Source organism: Calidris pugnax, unplaced genomic scaffold (genome assembly GCF_001431845.1).
Source record: "Calidris pugnax isolate Ruff unplaced genomic scaffold, ASM143184v1 scaffold188, whole genome shotgun sequence".
Lineage (NCBI taxonomy): Eukaryota > Metazoa > Chordata > Aves > Charadriiformes > Scolopacidae > Calidris > Calidris pugnax.
In genome coordinates, this window is record NW_015091257.1 from 13,343,497 (window position 1) to 13,370,518 (window position 27,022).

The window sequence follows — 27,022 nt, forward strand, 5'->3', positions numbered from 1 at the left end:
AAGGTATTCCCGCGAAGTGGGAGTTCACTGTAGGCATGGAGGCATGATGTTGGAGTCTAGGTAGAGAAATACACCTCACCTGGGCTGCATTTGCCCATCCTGTGCTGGGAGCCAGGAATGGAGGGGCAGAGGCCACGCTGCAGGAGGAGCACAAGGACAGTGCTCAGGTGAAATATCTCCTGAATCTGAACGGGCCAAAAATGTCAGGCTTCACTTGCAGCCCTTGTTCTAGGGAGTCCTAACCATCTGGCTTGAGTGTGTCTTCCATTTACAAGAGATCCATTTCCACACTCCACTCCCAGTTTTGATGATGAGAAATGTCTTGGCTTGTTCTAATTCCTTGTACTTTGCTTCTTTGGAGACTGAAGCACTCCCAGACTTGGTACAGTATGGTCATGCATACTTCTGCTGTAGGTCATTCAGTCTTCATTTTAATATCCAGCCCTTACGTAGTCTAAGGACCTACCATCTAAGGGTCTAGATAGTGATTGTAAGGAGTCGGGAAGAGTGTTTGGAGGGAAGAACGGAGATCCCTTGTAGTGATATCACGACAGATACCAGCCTTGTGATGAAAGACTGTTGCAAGCAAAACTAAATTAAGGAGAAGAGTTTATCACTGAGGTTAAAGAATGAAACTGTAAAAGATTCTTTAAAGCTGAACTGAACTAACCAGTGGTCAGTGATTTGTGCCTGGATATTGCAACTCTGAGTTTACATGCTGTGGGATTTAAGGGTTTAGTATTTAAGGTAGTGAGTCAAGTGGCAGACTGAACTGCAAGACTGAGCCCTTCTGACGCTGCTTCCAAGTTAAAAAGCAATGTTATGTCATGCCAGGTCAGCAAGGCTGTGCTCCAGTTATTTCCTGCCTGTGCCTTGCTCTGGGGAGGTCCTGGTTCAGACCCCAGCTGTTCCCTCCTCAAACAGCACCACCAAGCAGACTCTCCTAAGCTGCTGCAGAGCACAGTGTTCACCTTGGGGCAGTGCTGCAGCCAACGCTTTGACCATCCAGAGCATCTTCTAGAGCTGTTAAAATAGATGCAGTCTCCCCAGTGCTTGCCCTGGGAGGTGGGGCTCTTTGTACAGCAGCTTGGCCAAAGCACAGCAGCCATACAGGGTGGTGAAAGCAGCCCTGGTGTTGTGGTCCATGGGCTGCTGGTGTGGTGGTGTCACAGGCAGGTCCTTCACCGTGCACTGCAGCCTGGTCCCTTGCATATCGCCTTATTTTGGGGGGGTGGTTCCCAGGGGGCTGTGAGATTGTGCCACGGGGCCACGCTGTGCTAGCATGTCTGCACTCTGCAGTCATGTGGCAAAGCTCCACAGCCCCTTGAGAGTGTGCCTCGTTAGCATACATGCATATTGCTTTGCAATTTAAACAAGCATAAGAGGCAAAATTCAAGGCGGTGTGTGTTGAAAACTCATTCGCTGATGCCAGCGTGGGTATGTACGTATATGCATAACTCCATTTCCAGACTGCAGTAAGAGTCAACTGATTATTTGAGTTAACTCACTGCCATCAGTTTAAGATACTCGTTTTTAGAGATAATTATTTGTATTCTGCTTAAAAACTGTTACATCCCTGCTGGGATGAATTTTTGTCAGCAGGCAAGACCCTTGAGTGTCAGCTTTTCTCTTTCACTTGCATTTTCATGTTCATATACAAATACACATGCATATATAAAGCAAAATAGAGATATAATATAAAATTAAATTGTATTAAAATATAAATAAATACATGATTATGTAGCTTTCATGCATATAACTGGAAAGCTTCAGTTTATGTAACTTCTTGACTTCAGGACCTACTCTGTGGCCTAGGGAGCCCTTGTTTTTGTTAGGATACAGGCTTTGTGAGTGATTACCCAGATATGAAAGTGGTCTTTGGTTATTTTGTAGAGTTGTGAGGAAGTTTGCTCTTTAGTAGCACAGGTTTTTGACTGTGAGAATACAATGTTCTTTATATTTCAGAAAGCTCAGAAGTCTTGCTTTCAGAGTCATATTGTGTTTCTTAGAAATAAAATGTTGTTTCAGTAACCTAACCAATACAGTTTTATAATCTTATTAAATGTTTGAGTTTTAGGCCCTTCTTGTTTGTGGTCCATGAATGTATGTGCATAGTAAGGACAAATGTAGGAGGAGATTATTTCCTAAGCAATTATATTGTGGTTTTTTGCTTTTTAGATTTTTCTGCTGCATTGGAGATAATAGTAGTAGGAGTATTATAGTAATAATTAAATAAGTGTAAAATGTAGAGGGTATACAGCACAAAATGTAAAAAAAAACCCCAAACAAAAAAAGCGACAAGTCCACCATTTTGTTTTAAATTTTTAATTTGATTTTCAGCAGTTAAGCTTTCAGACCTCTTCTGCCTTATCTCTGCGCTCTCCTCCTTGAGACATTCTTACCATAACTGCCAATAACTTGCAGATTACTGTGCTGCCTTTGTAGTCACATAATGTTCTTGGGGGAACAGCTGGATCTTCTGCTCCATTCTTAGGTTCTTGCAAGGTGGCAGGATGTTCTGCAAAATCAGGGCTTTTTTATGGCTAGGTTGAAAACGAAGAAGAATCTGTAGCATGGATGCCCGCTGGCTAAGCACAGATAGTGTTACCTGACTATGTCACCATTGTTTGACTGGTTTTGCTCTATTTCTTCACTGTCTGGGTCCTAGACATGCAGGGCAAAGCTCTCAATTAGTTTCTTTCAGGGCCCTGTTATTCTGGTCCTGTGTTATCCAAGATTAATGGACTAGAAATTCTCTTCTTAAAACTGATTTGAGAATGATTTTGACTCGACTTTTTTTTTTTTGCTCAACTGATGTTTTTATGTTCAGAATTAATACATTGAATGAGTATCGTTTGGAAGGTCAGTAATTCATCTCCCATTCATGTCCCTCTGTGGGAAATGCAGTAATTCACTGTTGCAATTTAATTTGTAGCTTGGCTACTTGAGGAAATATAGTTTAGATACTTGATCACTACATTAAAAATGTTATATTATCAGTGCAATCAGTTATGCATTATCTCCATGTCTTTATCTCTTTCCACCAATCATCCATTCAGGCTGCTTAATTTAATTTCAGAAGACCATTTTTACTGTGACTGCTGAATTACAGTACTGCAATACGATGGAAACTGGTCTTGAATGCATCCATAAAGAAAATAATGGCAGGAGACAGATCACCTGAATGCTAGGCTTTGCTAAACTTACAAAATACACAGAGACTGCTAATGTTATGCTCGAGAATGACAAGGGTGACTGAGGAGGTTTTGTCTTCCTGTATCTTTTCTTGAGCTTTTTTCTCCCACTCTGGTCTTTTTTTTTTTTTTTTTTTTTTTTAATTTTTCCCCCCGAAAGGAACGTGAATTAATCACAGGGCAGGATGTAAGCGGGTTTTTAAAGCAAAAGGCAGAGCCACATGGGTCCCTGGAGTTGCCCGAGCCAAAAATAACATTTTAAGGGTTAAAATAGCAGTATTGTGGCCAGGTGAAATAAAAAGGACTGTTATGCTTGTAGAGTTTTGGTTTTTTTTCCCCCCCTTGTTTTTTTTTTTTTTTTTTTTTTTTTTAAATTTCAGCTCCTCTGGCTCTTTTCCACAAGCTTCCACTGCCAAAAGCTTAAAGATAAGACACAAGATTTCGCACTATGTACATAAAATGACTGGCTGGGGCTCCTCTAAACTCCCTCAGAAGTGTCATGCTGGCAGTTCATTGAAATTCGTGAGAGTCATTCCATAGATTCAAGCGTGCACTGAATTAGGCCTTTAGTCTGATGATCTCTAGAGTGTCAGGGCTAGCAAGGGATGTGAAGTGTTTTGTTTAAACAATTTCAGAGTCCTCAAGCTGTATTTTTGCTATGTTACTTCCCCAGAAGCGCTAGGGAATCCCATATGCAACTTTATAAAATAGATCTCATTGCCCTTTACTCTGGGCTTGGCCTTCTTGAGTTACTGACTTGAGATTTTGGATGCTCTTTTTTCTAATCTCTGCAAAATCCATGTTTCTGCATTTTAATTTTTTTTTTTTTAGAGCCAGTGGATTGTAACGTCTTCTATGCTCATTGGAAAAAAACAGCATCACCTAATATTTAGGGAAGCTTGGGGTTTCTGACATTTGCTTTATTGTTGTTTTGGCTGTAGAGTAGAATTTTTTCCTCGTTCCTTTTTGTGAGCTACACAGCAGAAGTTACAGGAATGAGACATGCCTGTATTAAAAGTTGCTGCTGAAATATAGAGAAGCTAAGGAATATGACTGGGGAGCAGCTCCCCATTTCCCATCAGAGGCCTGAATGGGTCTCCAGCAGACCCATGCTGACGAAATTTGTTTTTCCCATCTCAGTGACTGCCTGTTGAAAGAAACATGAGGAGGAACTTCTTTCCTTTGAGGGTGACTGAGCACTGGAGTAGGCTGCCCAAAGAGGTGGTGGAGTCTCTGTCTCTGGAGACATTCAGAACTCACCTGGACACGTTCCTGTGCAACCTCCTTTAGGTGGACCTGCTTTGGCAGGGGGGGTGGACTAGATGATCTCTAGAGGTCCCTTCCAACCCCATATCATCCTGTGATACTGTGAAAAAGAGTAGTCCAAGGATCACCCACCTCAGCTGGAAGACTTCAGGTGCAGAACTACTGGGCTCTGCAGTATGGCTTGAGTCTTGGCTAGAGAGGCTGTTCTGATGGGGACTGACTCCTGTGAAAGGTGTGGAGAAGGTCTCCTCAACCCTCACACAGGTGTTACACCCAAAAAGAAAAGAAAACAGAATGACATTGCTCTGTTGCAAGGAGTCTCTCCTTACGTACAGTCCTTAGTTCCTTGTGAATCACTACTGAAGCTCTTCTCAAACCGATTTCAGGATTGTGGAACTGCTGTACTTTGAAAAGCACAGTTACAGTCATCTTTTTGAAGGTCCTCTATGCTTCTTTATTTTGCAAAGCAAATCGTGGTGCAAGAGAGAATATTGCCTTTATTTGTGTTGGTCTGCGTTCTTAGGTATGGCTGTGGAAATGTGGGTGTTGTGCCAATCAGTATAATAAATACGTCTTCTTTCTTTAAGAAGGCATCAGCTGAAGAGGTACCTGATAACACTGCCCTGTTACAAGATGCAAAGAAAGAAGACAAACAAGGTATTCAAATAAATCACTCCTCCCCATCGCCTCCTACCTCCCCCCCACCCTCCCCTTATGGGTTAAGTTCTGTGTGTTATTAGTAATTCCATATTTTTGCTGACAGAAGCAATGGTATTTCTAATTTCTAAGCTGGCTATGTGTTGCTGTGGATTTAAAAGGAAGACATTGCTTTTGTTGAAGCTGAGGTGACAACAAATATTGGATGTGTTCGCTTTAGATTTAGTTCTATGATATGTCAATGGTATAAAGTGCACCTTCTAAAATAAGTCTAGTCCTAAAACAATTAATTAAAGCTTCTTGTTTTAACAAAGTTGAAATTGTTTTTGTCAGGAATTTTGTAAGAGTAAAGACTAGATCGTGCCAAATGTTGGATTTCTCTTTTTTGTAGGAAATAGCAACACCTCAAAATATGTTTTTATTCCTATTTAAAAAAAAAAAAAAGTACCAATATTTTCTTGCAAAACAAAAGTTTTGGACAAACTGGATTGAAAATACTGAATTCATTTATTTCACTTGAAATCTGTCAGCAGCAAGCTGTGTGAAATTGAAGTGATGTTTTTCTTTTTCCATTCAGCAGCTACTAGGGCTTCCAGAATGAGTGCTGGACCATCACACAGTCATATGCCCTTTATATGCCTGTTATATGCCCTTTCCTCGACCTTTCAGGTTCTTGCTTGCTGTCCCTCAGCTGTGGAAACAAAACAGTTGTGGGTATTTTGTTGCCTTATTTTCAGAGCTGAGAATACGCATTTATTAAGAAAAAAAAAAGGTAGATCTTGACCTCACAAGCTGCCCACATGCTGAGGTTGCATCAGAGCTATGAGTCGAAGTAGTCCACATTCCTGAATCCCCTTCCACACTCAGGTTTGACTGAGTTTGGCAGATTCCCAGCATTCCTGGTTCAAAAATAGGTTGTCAGATTTGATGGGTGTTTGTAAAACATTTTGACAAGTCAGTGTAATCCAAGAAATTCATGTTTTGTTGACAAGGTTTGTTTTGTTGTAAAATTCATAATGGGCAGGAGCAGGACTTGAACCTTGAAGGTTATTGCTTTCATATGTCTGGGGCAGATTTACTTCTTACTTGGGGAATCGTTTTTTCTTCCCTGTGTAGGTGCAAAACTTGTGCTTTGCTCTTTGTAGCTGAAATGTTATATCAGATGGGAAGCTGCTTTGGTACATGCAGTCCTTCAGGGCTGAAGATTTGCTATATTTATGACACAGATTCCTACCTTTTCAGCCAAAGAACAAATGCTCTTGTTCTACCATTTATTGTTATTCTGACAGATGAGACAGCAGATTGCTCTCCTGACTGAGGACATCTCCCCAGAAGTCAAGAACCTGTAGTTCAGGACTGTAGAAGCAAATTTGCCTGCATTTTTCAAAACTATACAAATAAATTGGCTCCACTCTGTCAGGTTACAATATAGTTAAATGTGGAAGATAATGTAAATATAGCTGGATCACTAGAATCAGACTTTTCCCCCCTGTTTTATTTGATAAAGGCAGATGGAGATGAAAAACCTCATTCCAAGTGGTCATTTGTAATACTGTGGCTTACAGTACATTAAAAAAGGCCACAATGCATTAAGAATGCCTTAAGAAACTCATTAATAAAGGATGCGTTGGCATCAGTGGAAGAGGGGAATCGAACACAAAGGTTGAGATTTCCTAAATTTTAACCCTGACGGTGTCAGTGCCGTATGATGCTCCCTGGGGGAGGCTGGGGAGGGTGCAGTGGTCAGAAGCAGCCAGTCTCTCAGACATCCTGGCTTTCCAGGTTTGTATCTTGGGGGGAGATGAGTCCCAGCTCTGCCAGGTGTAGGAGAGAACGCTCCGTCTCTTGAGACAGGAGCCTGTGGATTTAGACACTAACACCACACACATCCTCCCCTTCTCAAAATTTGGGATTATTTGATGTTTTGGGCACAGGCCTTTCTGTTCTTGACTCTTGTCCTCTTAAAAATTGTTACTTTTTGTGTGTTCTTGGGTGTACTGAGGGTATTTGGCTATTTCTGTTTTCTTTTTGAGTATGTTTAGCATTATTAGACGTTCTAACTAATACCAGTTTAGATGCTTCTGTCTCAGAGCTGATACTTGTAGATTTTACCTGCTTATCCTTAAAGTAACTTTCACTGATTTTTGTTTGTTTGTTTATTTTATTCAGCTCTTAAAGGAAGCACTGCTCTCAAAACAATACCAAAGGAATTTCAGCACTTGACTGTGAAAACAGGTAAGAAGAAAAAAATTGGTGTCTTACTTCCATTAGAATTTTTCTCAAATATTTTTTGTATCACAGTAAGCCTAAATTATTGTAATTTGATTATTTTTTTTTAAGATTCTCTTGCTTTCATACTGTTTTATTGCTAAAACTAGCTTTTACCTATAATGACTATTATTTGCAAGATTAATCTTAATTAGTACTTCAGGTTGTCAAAAGGTTTTTCTTGCTTTCTTTCCCTTGCTCTTAGCAGATGTGCATTCTCCATGTGTGGGAAATGTTTTTAATCTAGCATTTTATAAGGAGTCTGAATTTTGTTTTTTTTGTACTACAAACAAGATGTCAGAGCACGAATATTGTACCTCTTGATAAAAGCTCTTCTCAAGTATTAAATAAGTATTCAGTAACTATTCTGAAATGGCCTGTTCCTTTGTGAAAACTGAGTTTTTATACTTTCTGTCAAGGAGCTTAAGGGTCAATAGCCTTTTGGAAACACAGACCTTGTGGCACTTAACAGCACTGAAGTAACCTTTTGATTTGAGGGGCGTTTCTTTGATGAAACCACCCCTGATTTTTCTCTCTGCAGCTCCAACATAAACTCCTTGTTCCTATCATACTGGAAAATGTTATTTCTGGAACAGTGTGTCTCAAAATTGCATAAATGCTCCAGAAACTTCCCATGCGTTCAGTTCAGTTCATCAGACCTCCCTTGCCTTCCTCTCTGTTGATCTCCTTCCTAGAGTGGTAGGAGTGTTTGCAAGCCCTCCCTGGTCCCAATCAAGCTCGAATCTGGACTTGCTTTCATTTCCTTTTGCATAAATGTTTTTACTCATGAAGATATCCTTGATTAAGAAAACTGACCCCACATGTCTGTCACAGCAGTTTTGTCTTATAGCTCGATTTATTCATGGCTGCTCAACAGCTGCATGCCTCATTTCCCAACTCTTTTTTTTTCCTGGCTTCTTCCCAAACACTTGGCAGCTGCCAGATTTCCTATCTTCAGCTCCTATTCTCAAATGATTGCTGCTTCTCCTTCTCACACACACACACACTCTTACACTTCCCTCTCCAGGGAAGAGGAGGGTGGTTGTGAGTTTTTCAGTTCTGTTCTCTTCCCCAACACTGCGCCCCAGGCAGTTTTATTTTCATTTCAGCACTTCAGTCTTTGGTATGGTTAGGAAAAAAAAAACCCAACTGTTGTCACCTGTGCATCTCCTGTGCCACTGTCCTCTTTCCCCCATGTCCTTCATCTCCAAGTCAGGGAGGTCTTCTGGGTGCTGCTGTCCTCCTCTAGCAGTGTGGCTGAGTTTGTACACCAGGGGGGACAATGGCAGAATTTTACCCCATTGTCGTGGCTCCTGTTACTGCAGGGGTTTCACCCTCTCTGCCCTGCCCATTGAGGGCTTGAGCAGCACATTCTCAGGTTGCAGGATACGACTGATGTTAGAATATAAAAACGTTTATCTGTGCGGTGGGCTAGATACAGCCCAGTAATCGAGTGGTTATTTCGGAATTGGTCATCATTCTTGAAAGGTCATTATAATCATTAACCTTCAGGATGAAAACTCCGTTGGGATGAAGCAGGAGGAATTTTACATCCTTCTTCGGTTAGCCATTTGGGCTATTTATGGAAATTCAGGAAAGATGATCCTGCCATGGTTCATTATGGGAAAGTTTTCTTTGCCATCAGGAGGACTAGAAATTTGAAGTCAGTAAAAACTTTATATGCTCAGCATCTCCAAATATCTGGCCAGTTTATTTAGGCTCCTAAGTGCGAGATCATTGTTGGCCTTACCTTGAGTGCTGTGTCCAGTTTTGGGCCCCTTACCACAAAAAAGACATTGATGTGCTGGAGCGAGTCCAGAGAAGGGCAACAAAGCTGGTCAGGGGTCTGGAGAATAAGTCTTATGAGGAGCAGCTGAGGGTACTGGGGTTGTTCAGTCTAGAGAAGAGGAGGCTGAGGGGAGACCTTATTGCTCTTTACAACTACCTGAAAGGAGGGTGTAGAGAGGCAGTGGTCGGTCTCTTCTCCCAAGTCACAGGTGATAGGACAAGAGAAAACGGCCTCAAGTTGCGCCAGGGGAGGTTCAGGTTGGATATTAGGAAAAATTTCTTCACTGAAAGGGTTATCAAGCATTGGAATGGGCTGCCCAAGGAAGTGGTTGAGGCACCATCCCTGGAGATATTCAAAAGAGGAATTGACAAGGTGCTTGGGGATATGGTTTAGTGTTGTTTGGTGGTGTGTAGGTGTGGTGGTGTGGTTTTTTGTCTGTTTGTTTTTTTACGGTTGGACTAGATGATCTTAAAGGTCCCTTCCAACCTAGACGATTCTATGATTCTGTGATTTAAAGGATTAAGGGCCAAATCTGTGAGCATTTAAATTGTTCATTTCTGCCTGGGCCGCCAGCAAGAGGTAATAGAGGAGTCAGTGTGAGTGATTTAAATTGTTGGGGAGTTCTTTGGTTTTTCCTTAGCAGTGTAGCGTACTTGCACCTTTTATGGTTCAGTTTTCCACCTGATAATCAGCCTGTAAAGCAAAGAGGTACCAGCTGAATATAAGCCATCAGGCTACAGCCAAAAGTTACTCAGCCTGCATCGTTAGAAATGTTTACATGAAGTTGTATTGGCAGAGGGGAATGGAGGCAGTTAAACACCCAAAATGGGAACCTTCACACTCTCCTGTGATGTGAATGAATAAATAAGAGTTCATCATCGTATATGATTTTGATTAGTGCAGACCAAGCTGTTCAGTTCATCAGGTTGTACTTCTCCAGGGATTGTACAAACTTTTAAATAATAAATGTAATTAATTTACTGAACAGCTTTAATTTTATATCAGCTTCATATAAGTTAGGCTTACGTATCCACAGCAAGAGAAATAGGGATAGTTCATTAACTGGATAGTTTTCTGTCATCTTGAATGATTATGTGGTGTGTGTGTATAAACCTGCACCTCAAACACGAGGTACAGACAGACTGAGTGTACCAAAATAAGTGCACAATTTATGTGCACGTTATGTGGAAATCCTGTCACAATTATCTGTATGTTGTAATAACAAACTACCTGCTTTATAATATTTTTATATTACACTTTTTTGAAAGGTAAAGCTATGTCTGGGTATTGTGTAATTGTAGCCTTGAATTTCTTGATTTTTCAAAAGCTTAAAAGAAAATTCTAGGTATTAGTATTCTATTGTTATCATTTTTTATCAGTAGTCATTTCGGGATTCTCTCTTCCTTGTGTGCTTTCCTGTTTACCTCAACAAGATGTCCTCGGAGAGTTTGAGTGACAGTTTTGCCTGTCTTTTTTTAGAAGAAAGACTTTATATAAAAGGTATGAACAGAATTATGGTCTCCATAAAAGAAGGAAAATTTGAAGGTTCTTAAACATGGCTTAACTTAGAAAGGATTTATACTTCCCATTTCTAAGTGGCATGTATTTAATAATTGTGCATGTAATTTAATAATCGGCAATTTCAGCATTGGAAAAATTGGGTCATATGGCTGTGGGGAAGCAGTTTCTAAAGTTATATTCTCTGGGAGTTTGACACAGAGAGAGAGAGGAGGATTATCACCACTGCATATTTTAATAATAATTCTCTCTCTCCCCCTTAGTTGCTAGGAGGAGTTTGTTGCACAGAAATCTGGAATGACTGTGAGCAAGTTTGGTGGTGACAATAATCTACTGGAGCTTGGTTTATAAGTGGTGTTTTGTGTTGCTGCCAGCTACATTTGGGTTTATTCCATCCAAAGCACCAACTAGCACTGCATGACCTTTAAAGCAGTTTCCTCTATGAAGAAATCGTGTGTGGCTATACGTGTGCCATATGCTGCTGTTTGTCTTCTGTAAGCCTCCAGCCTCCTATGGAGGGTATAGGCAGTAGTACAATGCAAGCCATTATACAGTCAGTGTTTGCCAGCTGCTACCACAGGTAGCTGTGGCTTGGTGTGTTTTGGAGGTCTGCCCTATTCTCAGGTAGGTGCTGTAGAGTAGCTGGTGGTAAATGTCTGACTTCGGAGTAGGCAAATATATCTAGAGGAAGCTAGAAACTCCAAGAACTGTTTTTTCTTTTTCCCCAACCTACTTGCTTCTCTCGAGTGTTGTACCTTGATCAGCAAAATAATGGGAAAAGTGGGAGGATTCCCTTTGTGTGTGCACTGGGATCATTGATGCCGGTGCAGTACCTTGAGGATGTCTCAGTGGGCTGAATTTGAAAGCAGTCACACAGATACGCTTTCTGAAAATTATCTGATGTTAGTAAGGAAAGTAACAGAAAAGTCACAAAGAGACTATGTAAACCAAGGAACAGCCTTGAGGAATTACCCAGAGAAGGTAAGTCAGCACTGTTCTTTTCCTATCACATAAAACCTGCATGTGGCAGGATATTTGGAATTCATCCAAATAAAAGAAACTGACTTTTACATTGACAGAAATGTGTTTGATCAACACTTAGCCTTTAAAGCTTTTTACCGTCTAATACCTTTCCTTCCCAGCATCAAAGTAGTTTCAACCTGATGTGTTAATTTTTTTTTTAAATGTGGTAGTAAGAAAATGTATGTTTATACTGATTAGTTCAAGTATTTAGGAAGGACATAAACCTTCATGCTTTGGGAAGCCGGGCAATGAATGAATTAGGATTAAGATGCTTTCTGTGGAAAGTTCATGGTATTCCTTATGTTGCTTTGTCACAGCTACATCCAGGAGCACAGGTCAGAGCTGTCAGACCTATTGCTTTTCCTGTGTTCTGGTAACCAAATAAAAAGGTGATGGTCTGGCTACTTGTGGGCTTCTGAATTCTTAGGACATTCAAACAGTACAAAAACAAAAGGGAAGAAGAAGCGAAAATCAGTCCCCATTGCTCATGTGAGATGAGCACACTCTCACATCCACATTTGCAGCAATCACATTTTCAATGAACACTGGTCCTTCAGCTAAATGTGTTTATTTAAAATGTGGTGGTTTGGTGAATCTTTTTTCTTTTCTGTTTCAGCTGCTCAGGAATCTAATGCACTTAAAGCCAGACCACGATCCAGGTACTGCTTTCATTTCTATTTCAGAAGTTCCTCTGGTGTTAGACGCAAGGTGCAAGAACCCCTGTTGCATTTCTGATTTTTTTTTTTTAATTGGTATTGTGCTGGAAGTCCAGCTCAGATAAAAGACAGATTCACTAGGAGAGATCTCTAAGCTATAGACCCTACAAAAGTACTGCCTACAGCCCTGCGGTCTCCGGTCGTAAGGCACTGGGACTTTTTGCCTTTCTGTCCAGCCCTGCAGCCTCATCGGGGTGGTGACTTCCTCCAGCCCTGCCCCAGAGGTGTTGTGGTGGGACAGCAGGGACCACCCCGCTTGCAGGAGAACATTCTCAGAGATTTTGTGCTGTTGAAACCTGCACAGGGGTTGCATATGGAGGGAGACGCTGCACGCTCCTGCAGAAACAGCAATTGTAGCTCAGCTCTCGGGTGTGGGTGAGTGAATCCTTTCCTTGGTGTGCCTGTACTTAACTATAGCTGGTTGGTGTGTGATGGAAGGACTTACAGACTTACGTCATTGTGTGCTAGAAGTGACACCTGCTGAATTTGGTTGTTTGAAAAAAAAAAAAGGGAAACCCATGCCAGAAAATATAGACTATAAATGGATTTCATGTTGAGTTTGGCTGTTCACCATTCTGGTGTATAGCCATCTCGTGTATTCACCTTCAAACTTTTTTTTTTTGGGTGCTAGTTAGAGGGCTTCATTCCTTTTTCTTAGGTAATGAGAGTATAATCAGAAGGTCCCTCCTTACAAACTTGTCAAAGCCTGGTAATGAGAGAGGATCGGCTATAAGCTTGATGAATGAAGACTGAAATCCTCTGTTCTTAGGACCTACGTCCAGGAAGGCTGAACTGGCTTGTGTGCTGTTTTTCTGCTGCTAGCCAAAGCTTTTTAGTTTTAATACTGTTTTAAATTTTCTTGCTGTAGTGCTGAATCATAAATCGCTAATATGCAAAAGATGTGTGAAAAGTATTTTATGCAAAAATGCATAAAATAGCAAATGCTTAAACAAGTTTGAAAAAAGTCTCTGGAATAGGACTACTCTGTCACGTCTGACCGTCTCACATCTGGCTGTGTGTTGCTGCTTTAGTGCAGAACTTGAGACTAAAGATTCCTGAGCACATCCTTGAACTCGGTCCCTCTGCTGTGCTTGTCCTGCATAGCCTTGAGGGCTCTATAACCTTGAGAGTCTCTGTCTTCAGGTGGGACTGACCACCAGAGCCTGCATTTCGAGTCCATTACAGCTCTCAGCTCTGGAGCCTGGCTTTCTAGCCTAAGGTGTGCAGATTCTGAGGACATTCACATGATGACTCCTACCTGACATTTAGGTGCCAGGTCTCCCTGCTGCATCGCAGGGCTCTGTGTTGCTACTGCTGGGGCAGGCATATTTCTGCCTGGTAGCTGCTATCTTACTCGATCTTTTAAAAAAAAGTTCAAAATCTCAAACTGTTAGGTTGAGCAATTTCAATGCAAGAAAAATATACGCCGCATAACATGGAAAGTGAAATTATAAAACCTTAAGATCCTGGTTCAAAGCTTTCCCATTTATTTCAGGGTTGTTGCGTTAGGTCGGCTATGGTAAGGTTATGGAATTGAAAACTCTACCCAGTCAAAAAAATCAGCATCAACAGAGGTTTTAGTGTCCCATGTAAATTTTGAAGCAATTGTGGCTTTCACTCCTGTATTTATTTTAGTTTACATCAGAAACATAGGATCAGCATTGCCAAATGTCTGTCCTGCCAAAGAGCTGTTTTCTAACAACAGCCTGTTTGGCAAAAAAACGACCCGTTTCCCATTAGTGGGAGATATTTCTGTTCTACTCGAATGTGTTTTTGGTCTTGCCTGTCATGCGTAATGTGTTACAGTAAGTGTAACATCTCACATTGTCAGTGCTCATTTTGAACAAAGCTCTCGGTCTCGCAGAAAAACTGGTAACTACAACAGCTGAAAAATATTGGACACTATTCAACAAAATCAAATTTTTGAGCAAATGCCCTGCATTGGGATTTATGGGTTGTGGACGGGCCCAGAAAGATGTACTGAGACATGTATTTGACCACTGTTGGTCACTTTGGAGCCATTCAGTTTTTCTGGATTTTGTGAAATTTGGTGACAGTTTACTATGAAAAAAGTTAGAATATTTTAAATTACTAAACGTGTACTTGCAAGAGGTAGGTTGAAGCTGTGCCTGTATAGACACTACCCTCGCAGTTGGGAAAGCAACAGGAACTGTAAGGGGATTTTTTACTTGGGTTTATTCAAAATAGTTGCTTCATTTATCCTGTTGACTGTTAAAGTTATGAAAGAAGGCCTGAAGCTGTGATAAAAGCCTTAAAAAATGTTAGCACGACCTGTTCCTTTCCCCCGGTGTGTTAAGTCCCTCTGTTGCCAAATAAATTTGTTTTGTTATAAGGGGGAACTTTTAGTCATTAGGGCAAGGAATTTCCACCATGAACCCCAGTTCTGGTCAATGTATTTTCAGGTACTATTCACTGTAGTTGTTTAAAATGAATTTCTGAAATATTTCCTCCGTTCTCCCCCCGTCTTCTTCCTTAGGTCTTACTCTAGCACATCGATAGAAGATGCTATGAAAAAGGGAGAAGAGCCCCCTACGCCACCTCCAAGGCCACAGAAATCACATTCCAGAGCTTCCTCTTTGGATCTGAACAAAATATTTCAGCAAAACACACAAGGTGAAGTTTGCTTTCTTTCCCTCTTTTGAGACCATTTAGGTTGGCTGCATACTTGGCAACTTGATCTGTTTGCACAAATGCTTGACAGTATGTGTGTACGCTCGCCTTTGCTATAGACAGCAATACACTACAGAACAGAAGAACTTGCACTTTCTTGCATTACTTCGGCACTGAGGGGAAAATATCACTATTGCTGTAATTAAGGTGATTATAATGTTTTCTGGCATGATAATGGGAAGCTTAACATATGGTAGTCTGTCATCACTGACTGTTTATAACTTAGGCAGTTCTCATCAGTGACTGCAATATATTTGGTTTTTATTACTATTTATTTTTTTGTAGTTCAGAAGCAGGAAGAAAAGCCTTAATGTTTAAACTGGGAGAAAGTAAAATTTCTCGTGTGCAAACATTTTTGATGTTAAAGTCTTCCATATGCGTGGGGGCAATTAGAAACCATTCTTTGAGTAAAGAGAAAGGGTAATTTCATTCGACAGGGGTGCATGTGGAGGGGGAGAGAAAGAAAACGTAGAACAGTGGCTAAAGTGAACGGAAAGAAAACGGCTCTCCAGCGCCGTAGTGTTTGAGCATTCCTTTTGCCTGGCAGAGTGAGAGGTGGAAAGCAGAGCTGTTTGCTCAGGGCAGCGGTCACCCAGCATCGCTGTGCTTCAGCAGCGTCCTTGAACCAGAGCAGAGCACACCAATCATCCCACTCAAGGACTAGGTTAAACATGGTCATGTTTATGCTTCACGAGAAAGCCAAGGTTTGACTGTGTCAAGGAATGTTTTAACTGGGCTCTCTCATGTGGCTGTTGGAGTAGAAAAGAAAGAGTTTCACCTCTTGCTGTATGGGACTTTGGTTTGGGGTTTTTTGTGCGAACACCAGACAGAATTCAAGAGTTCTGCTATGTGTGCTGAACCCTGAAACTCATGAGGAATAAACGTATTTTTTTTAGTGCCTTACACAGAGAAGCCATTCCTGATCTTTGACTGTGGTTCCTGTTTAGGGATCTGTTGCCTCAAATTTTGATTTCATTATACATCAAAATAAACCCCCAAACAGAGCCAAGTACACATTTTCTAAGACAGCAAATCCTCTCAGAATCCAGATAAAAAAGTATTACTGGAAGGAAATAAACTTGGATTTAAGTTTCTCTTGGAACACAAATGAAAGGAGAATGTAAATTCTCAAAGAAGTCATTCTGTGAATGAAAAATAACATCTTGCTTTTGGAATGGATCATTTTGAAAGTCACCATTACTTTTGAAGTAACATAATGATTTCTTCTGGGCAACTTAACAAACTGATAGCTACAGCAAATACAGGAAAGGATAACTTGCCCTATCAATACTTTTCAGAGGGTTTCCTCACTGGAAATGGGGCAACTAAGTAAGGTGAGACAGTTGATTGCTTGCAAAAAAAGAGAGTGCTTTGGACATCCTAAAACTGTTCATCATATTCAGTTCAAATTTATGGCTATTAATAGTTGGAAGGAAAATTGGCTCTAGGTTGACAAAACCTGAAGTATAGTGTGCTACCAGATTGCAGAAATGTGGAAGGTCGCCCAGAGGCTCAGCTTCTTCCTGTACTTGCAGGGTGTTGGATTGTAAGTTTTTGTTGTCTTGAATGTCCCTTGGTGGCAATGCTAAATATTTGTGGTGGTCATCTTTCTCCAATGGAGCTGTTCTATTTTCTGTCAAAAATGTAAATACTCACTGTGAAAGAATAAGGAGGATTTTGTAGTCTTGGAGGATTTAAGGAAGAATGTGTAAACAATTTGTAGCCCAGCCCACCTTGAAGATGGCTTCCAGTTCAAATAAATCTGCATCATCAGATGGAAGGGATTAAATCAACCCATCCCAGTGCACCCAAATACCATGGTGCATTTACCTTGCTCTGTTTCGAAGTAAAATGTCTGCATTGGAAGTCGTATTTTCAATTCTTCGCCCCATGAAGAGACACATGCATGCTCTTTCCTATCATTAAGCCCTGAATAGTCATCATTCTGCAACATCCTATTGATAATGTGGTTTTATACAGCTGCTTTCTTTGTTTCCACGTCTCTTGTTTTGATCACCTCACTTTTTTTCATCCTTTTCCCTACGGGTTGGTAGAAACTTCAGTCTCATCATTTTTGGATACCCCTTTTCGTCTAGAGACAGTTCTTCGTCAGGGAGAGGTCGTTGTTTCAGAGCCAAACTCTTCACTGAGGTGCACTTTGCTCTTTTTAGAAAGGTGGTTTGTAGGAGAGCAGAGAGGATTGAGCACCCTCGCCTTAAGCCAAAGAGCCTCTCTGAAAAGGAAGTCTGTGTGTGTGTGTGTGTTTGTGTGAAGTAAATTGCACACAGTTGTATAATAACAAGCTGTATTCCTATTTCTGCTGACAGTCTAAAAATGCAGTTAGAATAGTTTCCATCTGCCATCAGAAGATACAGTTACAGATTTACAATACAGATGACGTAGTGGCAATGGGCTATTTAGGTTTCTTGGCTATTGGGATAATACAGCCTGGCATAAATATTGAACCCGATATGTTTCTATCCACAAGTTACTTGATTGCTTTCTGACCTAATGTACTCTCGACTGAATTTTTATTTTACGTTTTCTCCCTGCCTTCCTTCCTTCCTAGGTTTTCAAAAATAGTCTCATCATTGTAGCTGAGCCACAAAAATTAGCTGGAATAACCATCCCTTCTCACACCACTGGATTTACCTAGTGTCAGTAGAGAAAATCAGGCTCTAAAATTGGCAATTTTAATAGCTTTCAGGGTGTATTTTATTTCATTAGAATAATCCCATTTTAGCACATTAGTTTTTGTCCTACTAGTTCTTCAGAAATAAACCTGGTTTTGTGAGTTTGGTGGATAATCTGCTCCCACACCAGCAAAGGGGTGCTCAATAGTATTGAGTTCTGTTTTCAGTTCTTCGTTGGTCATGTTGATCCATAGGTATCACTTCTTTAATTGTAAAGCCATCAGTGGTTTGGAGCATTTTTTTTTTGGTTTGTTTTTTAAAGTGCAGAAAAAGACAAATCTCTTTTATTTATGTAAATTCAGCCAAAGGCTTGTTGTGGACACTGGTTTGTTGGGGGCTGTGCTTGTGTGTTTTTCATTTACTGCTGCTATATTATGTTTGCCACTCATCTTATGATGCCCCTCTCCTGGTAAGTACACACGGATGACGTTTATCCCTGTTGACTAGGAAGTCCAGCCATGCACTAACCATGGAAACTGTGCTTTAAAGTTGTTGAATTGGGACATGACTGCACTTGAAGGAGGCACCTTCATTCATACTCCATAGCTTCACTCCTCTGGGACACTGTGATTGGGATTACCCAGGAAAAACATACAAACCTAAGAGAACTTATTGAAAGGCCCCACCTTCTTCAGATCTACCATAATTAAGGAACTGCTCTAGACAGGCATTTTAATAATATAATATACACAAGAGGATTATAGCTCTATTTATATCTTTCTGTGTGTATATGTAGATGTATTTTTAAAAAAAAACAACACCACCACCTTTTATTTTTGTTCATTGAGGCCATGATTTGAGATGACTCTAGTTTTGGGGGGCACCGGAGATGTGGCAAGCTATAGGGATGTATTTTGTCGTGTACTGACCTATTTTTCTCAGCTGTGACCCCAAGAATATGTCATGGTTGGGGAAACATGTATGGTGGCCTTAATTATTGCTAAGCAAACCTCAGGAAGTTCAACTTTGGAGTTATTAAATAGCGGCATCAGTGAAGCATCATGCCTGTTGCCGGAACTGTTTTTCTTCTAAAACTGTCATAGATGCCCCTGGTTTTTGCTTAGCTTTGAAGGATGCGTGTTTTCTCAAGCCTTGCACAAACAAGATGCTAGAGTGAAAGTTTCATTGCTTTGATGCAGAGTATTTTCAAAACCTCACTAATCCCAGAAGAGTTTTCCCCACAATATCAGTATACAGGGCTGCTAGTGAATTTAACTAAAAAAAAAGATTGCATACCAGGTCAATCTGTGAGTCCATATGTGAATTTCTGTTAAGAGATGTTAAGAGACAGAAATATCTTTTTTTTTTTTTCTTTTAAATCATGTAGTTTTTGTGTTGGCATCTGAGAAAAATTTAGTACTGCTAGATTCTCAGTTTATTTCTTTTTGTTGAATATATAATCTCTGGCATTTGGCCTGTGTACATATTAAGAAAATACTTGGCTGGGTTTTATGCATTCCTGGAAAGACAACAGCAGGTCTTAAATACAAACAAAAATGTCAGTTTAAATGCATACATGACCTGGTTTACGTCTTCATTTCTTCTCTAGCCCACTGTCTAGCCAGAGACAAGACAAGAGCTCCCAGATTAAGATCTGGGAGCAGGTGGTCGGCAGAGCTTTCCTGTGCTGTTCACAAAGACCATTTCCAGAATTAGCTGTTCTTTTGGACTCCTCGTGCTCTCTTCTGTCTGTCCCATGATCTGGGCAAGAGAACAGGTATTGAGGAGGCCAAAGTTGCTGCAGCTTGGAGCCCAGTGGTCCTGCAGCAAGACCCCCAGACACCTTTTACCCTCGACGGCAGCAGTAGGCAAGGGTCCACCTTGGGATAACTCTGGGAATGGGGCAAGTTTCAGCTTAAGTATTAAAATCCAAAAATGCACCCACTGTCTTCTGGCCTTTTGCTTGGTTATGTTTTCTGCCTCTGACAACTAATAAAGAATTTACTTCTGGGGAATTATAGGTAATGACAGCAGTCTGGGTCTTGTTAGACTGATACAGATGCCTCTGAAATACATTTTCCATTTAGTTTCTTTTCTGAATTGCATAACTTCTTTTAATTAAAAGTTCTGAAGAACAAAGGATACTTGTTTGGAAAAGAGAATTTGCTTTGATGAAACAACATAATTGTCATAAACAGTGTAGTTTCATGCTGATGTGGAAGAAAGATTGAATGTCTCTATGTAATTCATCAAAACAGCCATATAACTATTTACAATTGAATTTTTGACTGAAGGTTTTCAGCACTCGTTTGCTTTTGAAACTTGCCTCCTGCTGTGGCTGTCCCTGTGGTGAAGAACGCGTGGAATGTGGGCACTGTTTCTTGTGTGGGTTTGCAAGGAAATACTTACTGTAACCTGCATTCACTCCTTTGGGGTTGCTGGTTTTTGCCAGCAATGTGGGGCTAGTGTTTTTTAGTATTCTTCTCTCTTGTAAAATGCAAGGTGTTAAGTACTACACTCGGTAAGAGGGAAACACACTAGAATTTTATTTTAAGTGCAGTGTTTTCTGTTATGGATGATGTTTTCCTAACTACAGTCAGATCTGTACCCTCCACTTATCTCTGCTGGGCTAGTGGTGGCTGCCAAAGAAGAGAATGTCCCCTCTGCACGCAGTGTACTGTTCATAGAAAAAGAACAGGGGAACAGGTTTATTGGTGTAGATCAGCGTTCCCATAACTGATATAAATGTGTCCCCGCATCACTTCTGTATTCTTCTATATATACATTTCCCACGCAGTTTCAAGTGGTGCTTCTGTCATAAGACTCAATCTGTGCAAACTTCTTGTCTGTACCCTTTCATTTTCGGTAGTGCTAAAAGAAGGCTGGTATTCAGCATCACAGCTTAATCCTCTTTTTCATACCTTTGAAGAGAAAGGATCTTCGTTACTTCCTTTACTTCATCAAACCTTCATTACTTCACCCAATTAGCACAACTTTTACCTGAATGTACAGGCTTGGTGGGTTTTATTTGGGGAGATTTCTGAATAGTAAGTGTGTGTTGAAATGTCTTTGGTTTATCGTATTTGCCCAACCACAGCCAAATTTTAGGCATTTCTGAATGTTTTCAGTCCATGTGTCAAATAAAACAGTTCTGTAATTGTGTAGAAAAGAAGATTTTGAGAATTAAAATGATTGTTGCACCATTGTCATATGCATTTTGATACAAACTAGTCCAAATAGTTCCTGTAGTACTGTTTCCAGCTGTTTTCAGCAATCTGTTCTCAACTACATCATATTTTTAGCTTAGTGAGCCAAATGCAGATGACTTTCCCTTTGGGCACATGGAACTGGGGACTAAAAAACCTGCCAAACTTGACCTAGATAAGTATGATTACTGCATTATCTTCTGTATTCTTTTGTGCTTAATTGTATTTGCTAGAAAATATCTGTATCTATTGAAGTTAGCTGTCTGTAAGTCTTAGTTACTGAAGGCAAGCTATTAAGGTGTTTTGCAGGGGTTTACATTGTTTGTGGGACCGTAAATACAGATTTCTCAACTAAATTTTTGGTTCAAAGCTGAAGTGACAAGGGGAACCTAGAACAGTAATTCCCTTTTTTATGCTGAATTTAGAACACAGTGAATTTGATTAAGTAATTAATTTTCAGGACCAATTCCTCTCATTGCTCTTGTATTAGTCTCAATTTAGTAAAATCCAGCAACTTTCTTGGGTAATAGGGCTGGATTTTTCTCATGCTGTAGTACTATGCTGTCTTGCATGTTACTGTGTTGTGTTTATTAATCAGACCAAAACATTGAATTAGGAAGGTGACAATTCCGAAAGACCATATTTTAGGTGACTGATAATGCCAAATACCATCAGCAAAATACACCATTTCGTTGAATATTGTTTGCACAGTATACAAGAGCTCTAATGTTGCCACCTTCATCGAGTTGAGAGTGCAGAGTCAAGTTAACATCTTTGGGTGTAAAAACAATTACAGTTTAAATTAAAAGTATCTTTTACACATAAACCAAAGAAGACACAAAATTGAGCTATTATTCATACTGTTCTCTGGCACTGTATCACTGCAATGAAAATACTGTAAAATGCTTTCTTAACATAAATGTGGTGAAACCATTTTGTTGAAGCAGAGGAGAGATTTTTCTTCTTTTGGGACTCAGCTTCTGATCTGTTGCTAGAGCTGCTGCGTCCTTCTAGTCCTGTTCCCCTTCAGAATATATGTGATCACTGAACTGAGCTTATTCTGAATAAAATATGAATGTCTTCACTCTGATTTGAATGGAAGAATTTTATGCCTCTCAGCCTTTTAGATTTTTTTTTTTAATGAAGGATTTATATGTTTACAGCTATGTAACTTACTTCTTTGCCCAACTGGACGAGGACATAATTAACATTGAATGGGCTGGAGAAAATGGTGTGGACTTAAATGGACTAATGGTTATTACATGATAGGAATCTGATGGGGTAACTTCTTTCTGCATTTTTAGATGTTTAAATTTTTATGTCTGCCTCTAAGGGCTGAGTTAGAGAGTACTTGTGTACAAAATGGGGTAAATCTTACCAGCCTTTCAAGTGTAACTGTTTCTTGACAATTTGTGTAAATGGAACTTCTATTAGTAAGAATTATTGAAACAGATCCTTGGATAAATAGGTATTTCACAACCACCTTACTAGAATCCTTCATTAAATTTACATTCCTGGCTACAGCTTTATTTTTTTTTTCTTTTGCAGACATAATAATGACAATTAATAAATCAGATCTCTTGGAAAACAGTTATTTCACAATCGCCTTACTAATGCTGTTGTCAGGAATGTAAATAAAGAAGGCGTGCAGAGAATAGTGTCAGTATTATGGGTTATCCAAGTACCAATTTCAGTGAACAAGAAGGGAAGTTTTGTAAGACAGAGGTAACTAGAAACCAGCTTATACACAGAACTTTTCTGTGGTCTGCCTTTGGCAGCAGAAGCAGGAAAAGTATCTCAAAAGAATCTCTCCAAAAAAACATCAGAGTGGAAGGGTGAAAATGCCAACTTTCCAAACTACCTAAGGCACCGAAGCCTCAGGTAGTTCAGGGAACTGAAGAATAATTCATTCTATCAGCTTATCTTTTTCAAACTGTTTTCAGTATTGCAAATTCTTTGCTTCCTGATAAGATTAATTGGTTTGTCTTGTGTTAAACCTGATCTGGGAGCCCAGCACTCTGAAGCAGCGTAAACTCACGTAAGTCTGCCCTGCAACCAGCCTCTCCCTTCATCCAGCAGTGGGGCTCCTGCTGCGGGCTGGCCCGTAACGTCCACTTGAAAAATACTGAACATATCTTCTCAGACTCTGCTGAGGAACCCTATCAGAGTTTTTTCACATTTTAAATGCTTGGAAGGTCCTCACGCAGTTGCAGAAGGCAGGGTGCTGGTGGTGGTGAAGCGGAACAGAAGCAAGAACTTGGAGTGAGGCCATCTAGGTCCAGGACAGGCTGGATATAGGCTGGGTTTGGTTAGGACTGCACCCTCTGTGTTATTGGAAAAAAAAACAGGACCCTTTCTCCCTTTGGGAATGGTGACCAAAATACTTGGAGCAGCCAAGCTCTGGGTGCCCTCTTGGTCATGGGATGAAAAGTGTGTAGGGTTTTGACATGAGATGAGATCAGCCTCCTTTGTCACGGTGCCTAGAAAAGTACAAAATGGCCCTTGACCCAGGAAGACCACCCTTCCTTCAGGACAATACTTATGTACATACTCAATTCAGATGAGAAAAAGGAGTACGATTTTTTTCAGCCAAAGCTTTAACGTGTCTGAGGTGATACCCAGGGTAAGGTGATAGACATGTAAAACCAAGAAGGAAGACAGCTACAAAGAATGGAAATGAAATAAATACCTGACACGGAAATGTTTCAGGAAGTTTAGTTTTATATGCTGCTGTTCAAGTATTAATTAATTTTAAAAAAATAGCATGCATCCAGCAGCTCAGTGTATTATGGCAGTTTCCTTCAGTGCTAAGAAACAAGAGGACAAGTGAATGTCATGGGGTGGGAGAGGTGCTGCACGTTGCTCTTACAGGTTACTCTGAAGAACCCCAAGGGGCCAAGTTTGTTCCACCCTAATTTTGGCATCTTGCGCTGCTGCTGTGCCTGGTGGGGTAAAGACCAACTTCCCATTGGTTTCACCAGACTATGATAATTTTATGTTTTCCCTTGGTCTCCTCTTCCTAGGTCAAATATGTAACAAGTAAAGGAGCTACTTGGATGGTCACCATGGTTGGTATTTCTCACTACCATGGGTAACGAAAGTGTTGAGGGTTTTTGTTGTCTGCTAGGGAAGCTGGAGGCAGAATGGCATGGCCTGTTCTCAGAGTGTAGCATTACAGCCTGGTGTTTGTTTTAAAATATTAATCTAGCTTCAGTTTGGAAAACCTGTTTCTTTATCTTGTGTGGTGTCCTGTTAGAGCTATCAGACCTTCATGATTGCCAAACTAGGGCAGAAAAAATGGTCCTGGAAGCTTTCCACGCAGATAATCCGCCTTAAAGTATGAACATGCTAAGTAGAGAGCCATGATTTTGGGACTGAAAGCCTTATCGCTATCTTTGTGGGAGTAACTAGTGCGTGAAAATGCTATCATTTACAGGAATACATGTGATATGGACACTGGATATGCTTAAATCTATTTTACTGGTACTTGTATGGCCTTTCCACAGTGCTGTCGTTGAGATTTGCTTTACGTGAGACTCACCCTGGTGTGGCCACCAAGCCACTTGGAAACAAGGCAGCCTGTGCGAGTCCCATCCTGCGCCCCCCAGCTCCCTCTGCTTTTACGCAGAGTGCGAAGACTTATTTTTCAAAGACCAAGGGTGTTTGACTTATCCAAGCTCTGGGGTGTACACCTGGAAATAGGACATTTTTCTGCATACCCCTCTGTCCCAGGGTCCTTGGTTTCGTTTTGGAAACAAACCTCCTTTCATTCTGGAAACAGACTCTGTATTCGAGTTCGCTTTCAGAGCTAACAAAGTGATTCCATCGCTAACAGCAAGAGCTGATCTGTGTGAGGCAGTCTCCCAGGAAGGCAGGCATTCCAGAATAGCTTAATATTACAAGTCACCTGCTGATATACATAAAAAAACTATGAGTATCTCTTAATATTGCCATCTCCTAGGATAGTGACACTAGAGAAAGCTGCAACATCTGTCGTTAAATTTCTTTTCATTGCCCTGTGGAGAAAAAAAGTGAGGGTTTTTTATAAGTTGCAGTGAGTCCTCAAAAGTCAACTAACTTTTGTCTAGCAATTGTGCTCACGTAAGCATGATTTCTTTCTAACAACAGGCCGAAGATGTTCTGCAGCAGCAGGAATTTTATGAATATTTCATGAGTAGCTTAAGTTAGAATTTGCAGGATTAAAAAGAGGAAACTGGGTCAAATGCACATGGTGTAAGCATCTAACTTCTTTAATGCTAAATTAATGTATGTTGCATTTTGAAAGCTGAAGAAGGATTTTTGAGGGTGGTGTTTTTTGATTTTTTTATTTTTTAATTTGATGATCTTACAGAAAAATTAATTTTCCCTTTGGAATTATGTGGGCCAAATCCCAGGTAACGTGGGGTTTCACAGTCTGTGTAACCACTTCAAGAGGTGCTTTTGCAGCAAGCCCAGTACCTTTCTGTGTAAAGACTACACTGCTGCTTTTCTGGGCGTATCGCTGGGTTTGAAGGATGGGGAACCGAGGACAATAAGTCCTGTATCCTCTAGACCTGAAGTTATGGCTGATTCTCAATGGAAGCAGCTTTTGCAGTAAAGCTTTTGAGGTCCTGCTGAAGCAGTGCTAATCACTGGTGGTGGTGAATGAGTAAAGTGCACAGAGGTGTTTTCCATGGAGCATGGCAGCACAGCTCCCACAAGGTTTCCTGAAGATAAATGTACTGTGTTGAGCATGCGTACTTGTCCACTAGTACAGCGTGTAGCTGATGGACCTACAGAGTGCTGGTGTTTGAGTTAGATGATGTTTTCAAGTACTGTTATTAGCTGTAATTGCCAAAGCCACTGCCAGTGCTCAGATAAATAAAATAGTAACATGAAGTTGGGACTGAAGGAAAGGAAGGTTTCGTATTCCACTGTTCTTTTCTAAAGATTAGTTGCTCAAAAGAAATGGAGAATGTAGTGACAACATCATGCTGGCATTTCAGAGGCCTGATGAACAGAACTAATTAAACACAAAAGATCCTAATGACCATGTTTTTTCAAAACTCTCTTACACCTTACACTAAAACACAAAGGTGTTTTAGTGGCTCCCTTCCTTAACCTAAGTTGGGTTTTAATTGTGCTGCCTCTTTCCTTGGCATTTTGTGCAGTGATATTAGGCTTCATTTTAATTCAAGAGATGATGATACAGAAGATGTAAAAATACCCCAATGTATTATAAGCCTCTCTGGAGCTGTATATAGTCAATATGACTGTTCTCAATGTTTTTGTAGAATCATAGAATAGTTTTGGTTGGAAGGGACCTTTAAAGGTCATCTTGTCCAACCCCTCCTCTGCAATGAGCAGGGACAACCTCAACTAGCTCAGAGCCCCATCCAACCTGTCCTTGAATGTTTCCAGGGATGGGGTGTCTACCACCCCTCTGGGCAACCTGGGCCAGTGTTTCATCACCCTCAGTGTAAAAAAATTCTTCTTTCTATCCAGTCTAAATCTACCTTCTTTTAGTTTAAAACCATTACCCCTTGTCCTATTGCATTCACCCACGTTTTTACTCTCGTGTCACTGTTGTCCTTAATGGTTAATATCTTTTATCTTTGTATTTTCAATGATGTAGACATTTCTAGGCTTGGTGTATAAAATATGTAAATGGCTAAGCTGTAACAGGGCTTGTAATGGTCTTTGTGGCTTTTTAAAATATGCATGGAAATAAAAAGTGTATAAAAGTAATTGCTTGGTTAGCATTATTGTGGTAAAAGGCATTTCCAAGCTGAATGTTGTTGGGGTTTTTTGCTATACAAATAACCACCAGTGCAAGATGGACTGTCTGTTACCTTTGTCAATGCAAGTGCTGAGCACTCAGTGTGACAAGAGTTTGGGGAGGTTAACCCACCTAACGACTCCTGCCGGTCCTGGTTGGTGTCACTATGCTAGCCTAGTCCTCCTCTCTGCAGCTACCTTTGGAAGCCATCATCTGTCCTGTAGTTCTGTCCCATGATGGGTGTGGTGGTGCAGCCCCCTCGTCTCTTAGGCCACTCAGTGCTTGGTGTGATTTCCACCCCCA

The 27,022-nt window shown here is 40.5% G+C and overlaps 1 protein-coding gene across 1 annotated transcript in view; it reads left to right on the forward strand.

Annotated features, from left to right (window-relative positions):
- The window catches only part of REPS2 (RALBP1 associated Eps domain containing 2), a 118,286-nt gene that overhangs the window by 65,959 nt on the left and 25,305 nt on the right, over positions 1 to 27,022 (forward strand). The window contains exons 11-14 of the mRNA XM_014960182.1: positions 5,048 to 5,117; positions 7,287 to 7,352; positions 12,332 to 12,374; positions 14,929 to 15,065. Coding sequence (XP_014815668.1) covers positions 5,048 to 5,117; positions 7,287 to 7,352; positions 12,332 to 12,374; positions 14,929 to 15,065 — 316 coding nt within the window. The remainder of the gene's footprint in view (positions 1 to 5,047; positions 5,118 to 7,286; positions 7,353 to 12,331; positions 12,375 to 14,928; positions 15,066 to 27,022) is intronic.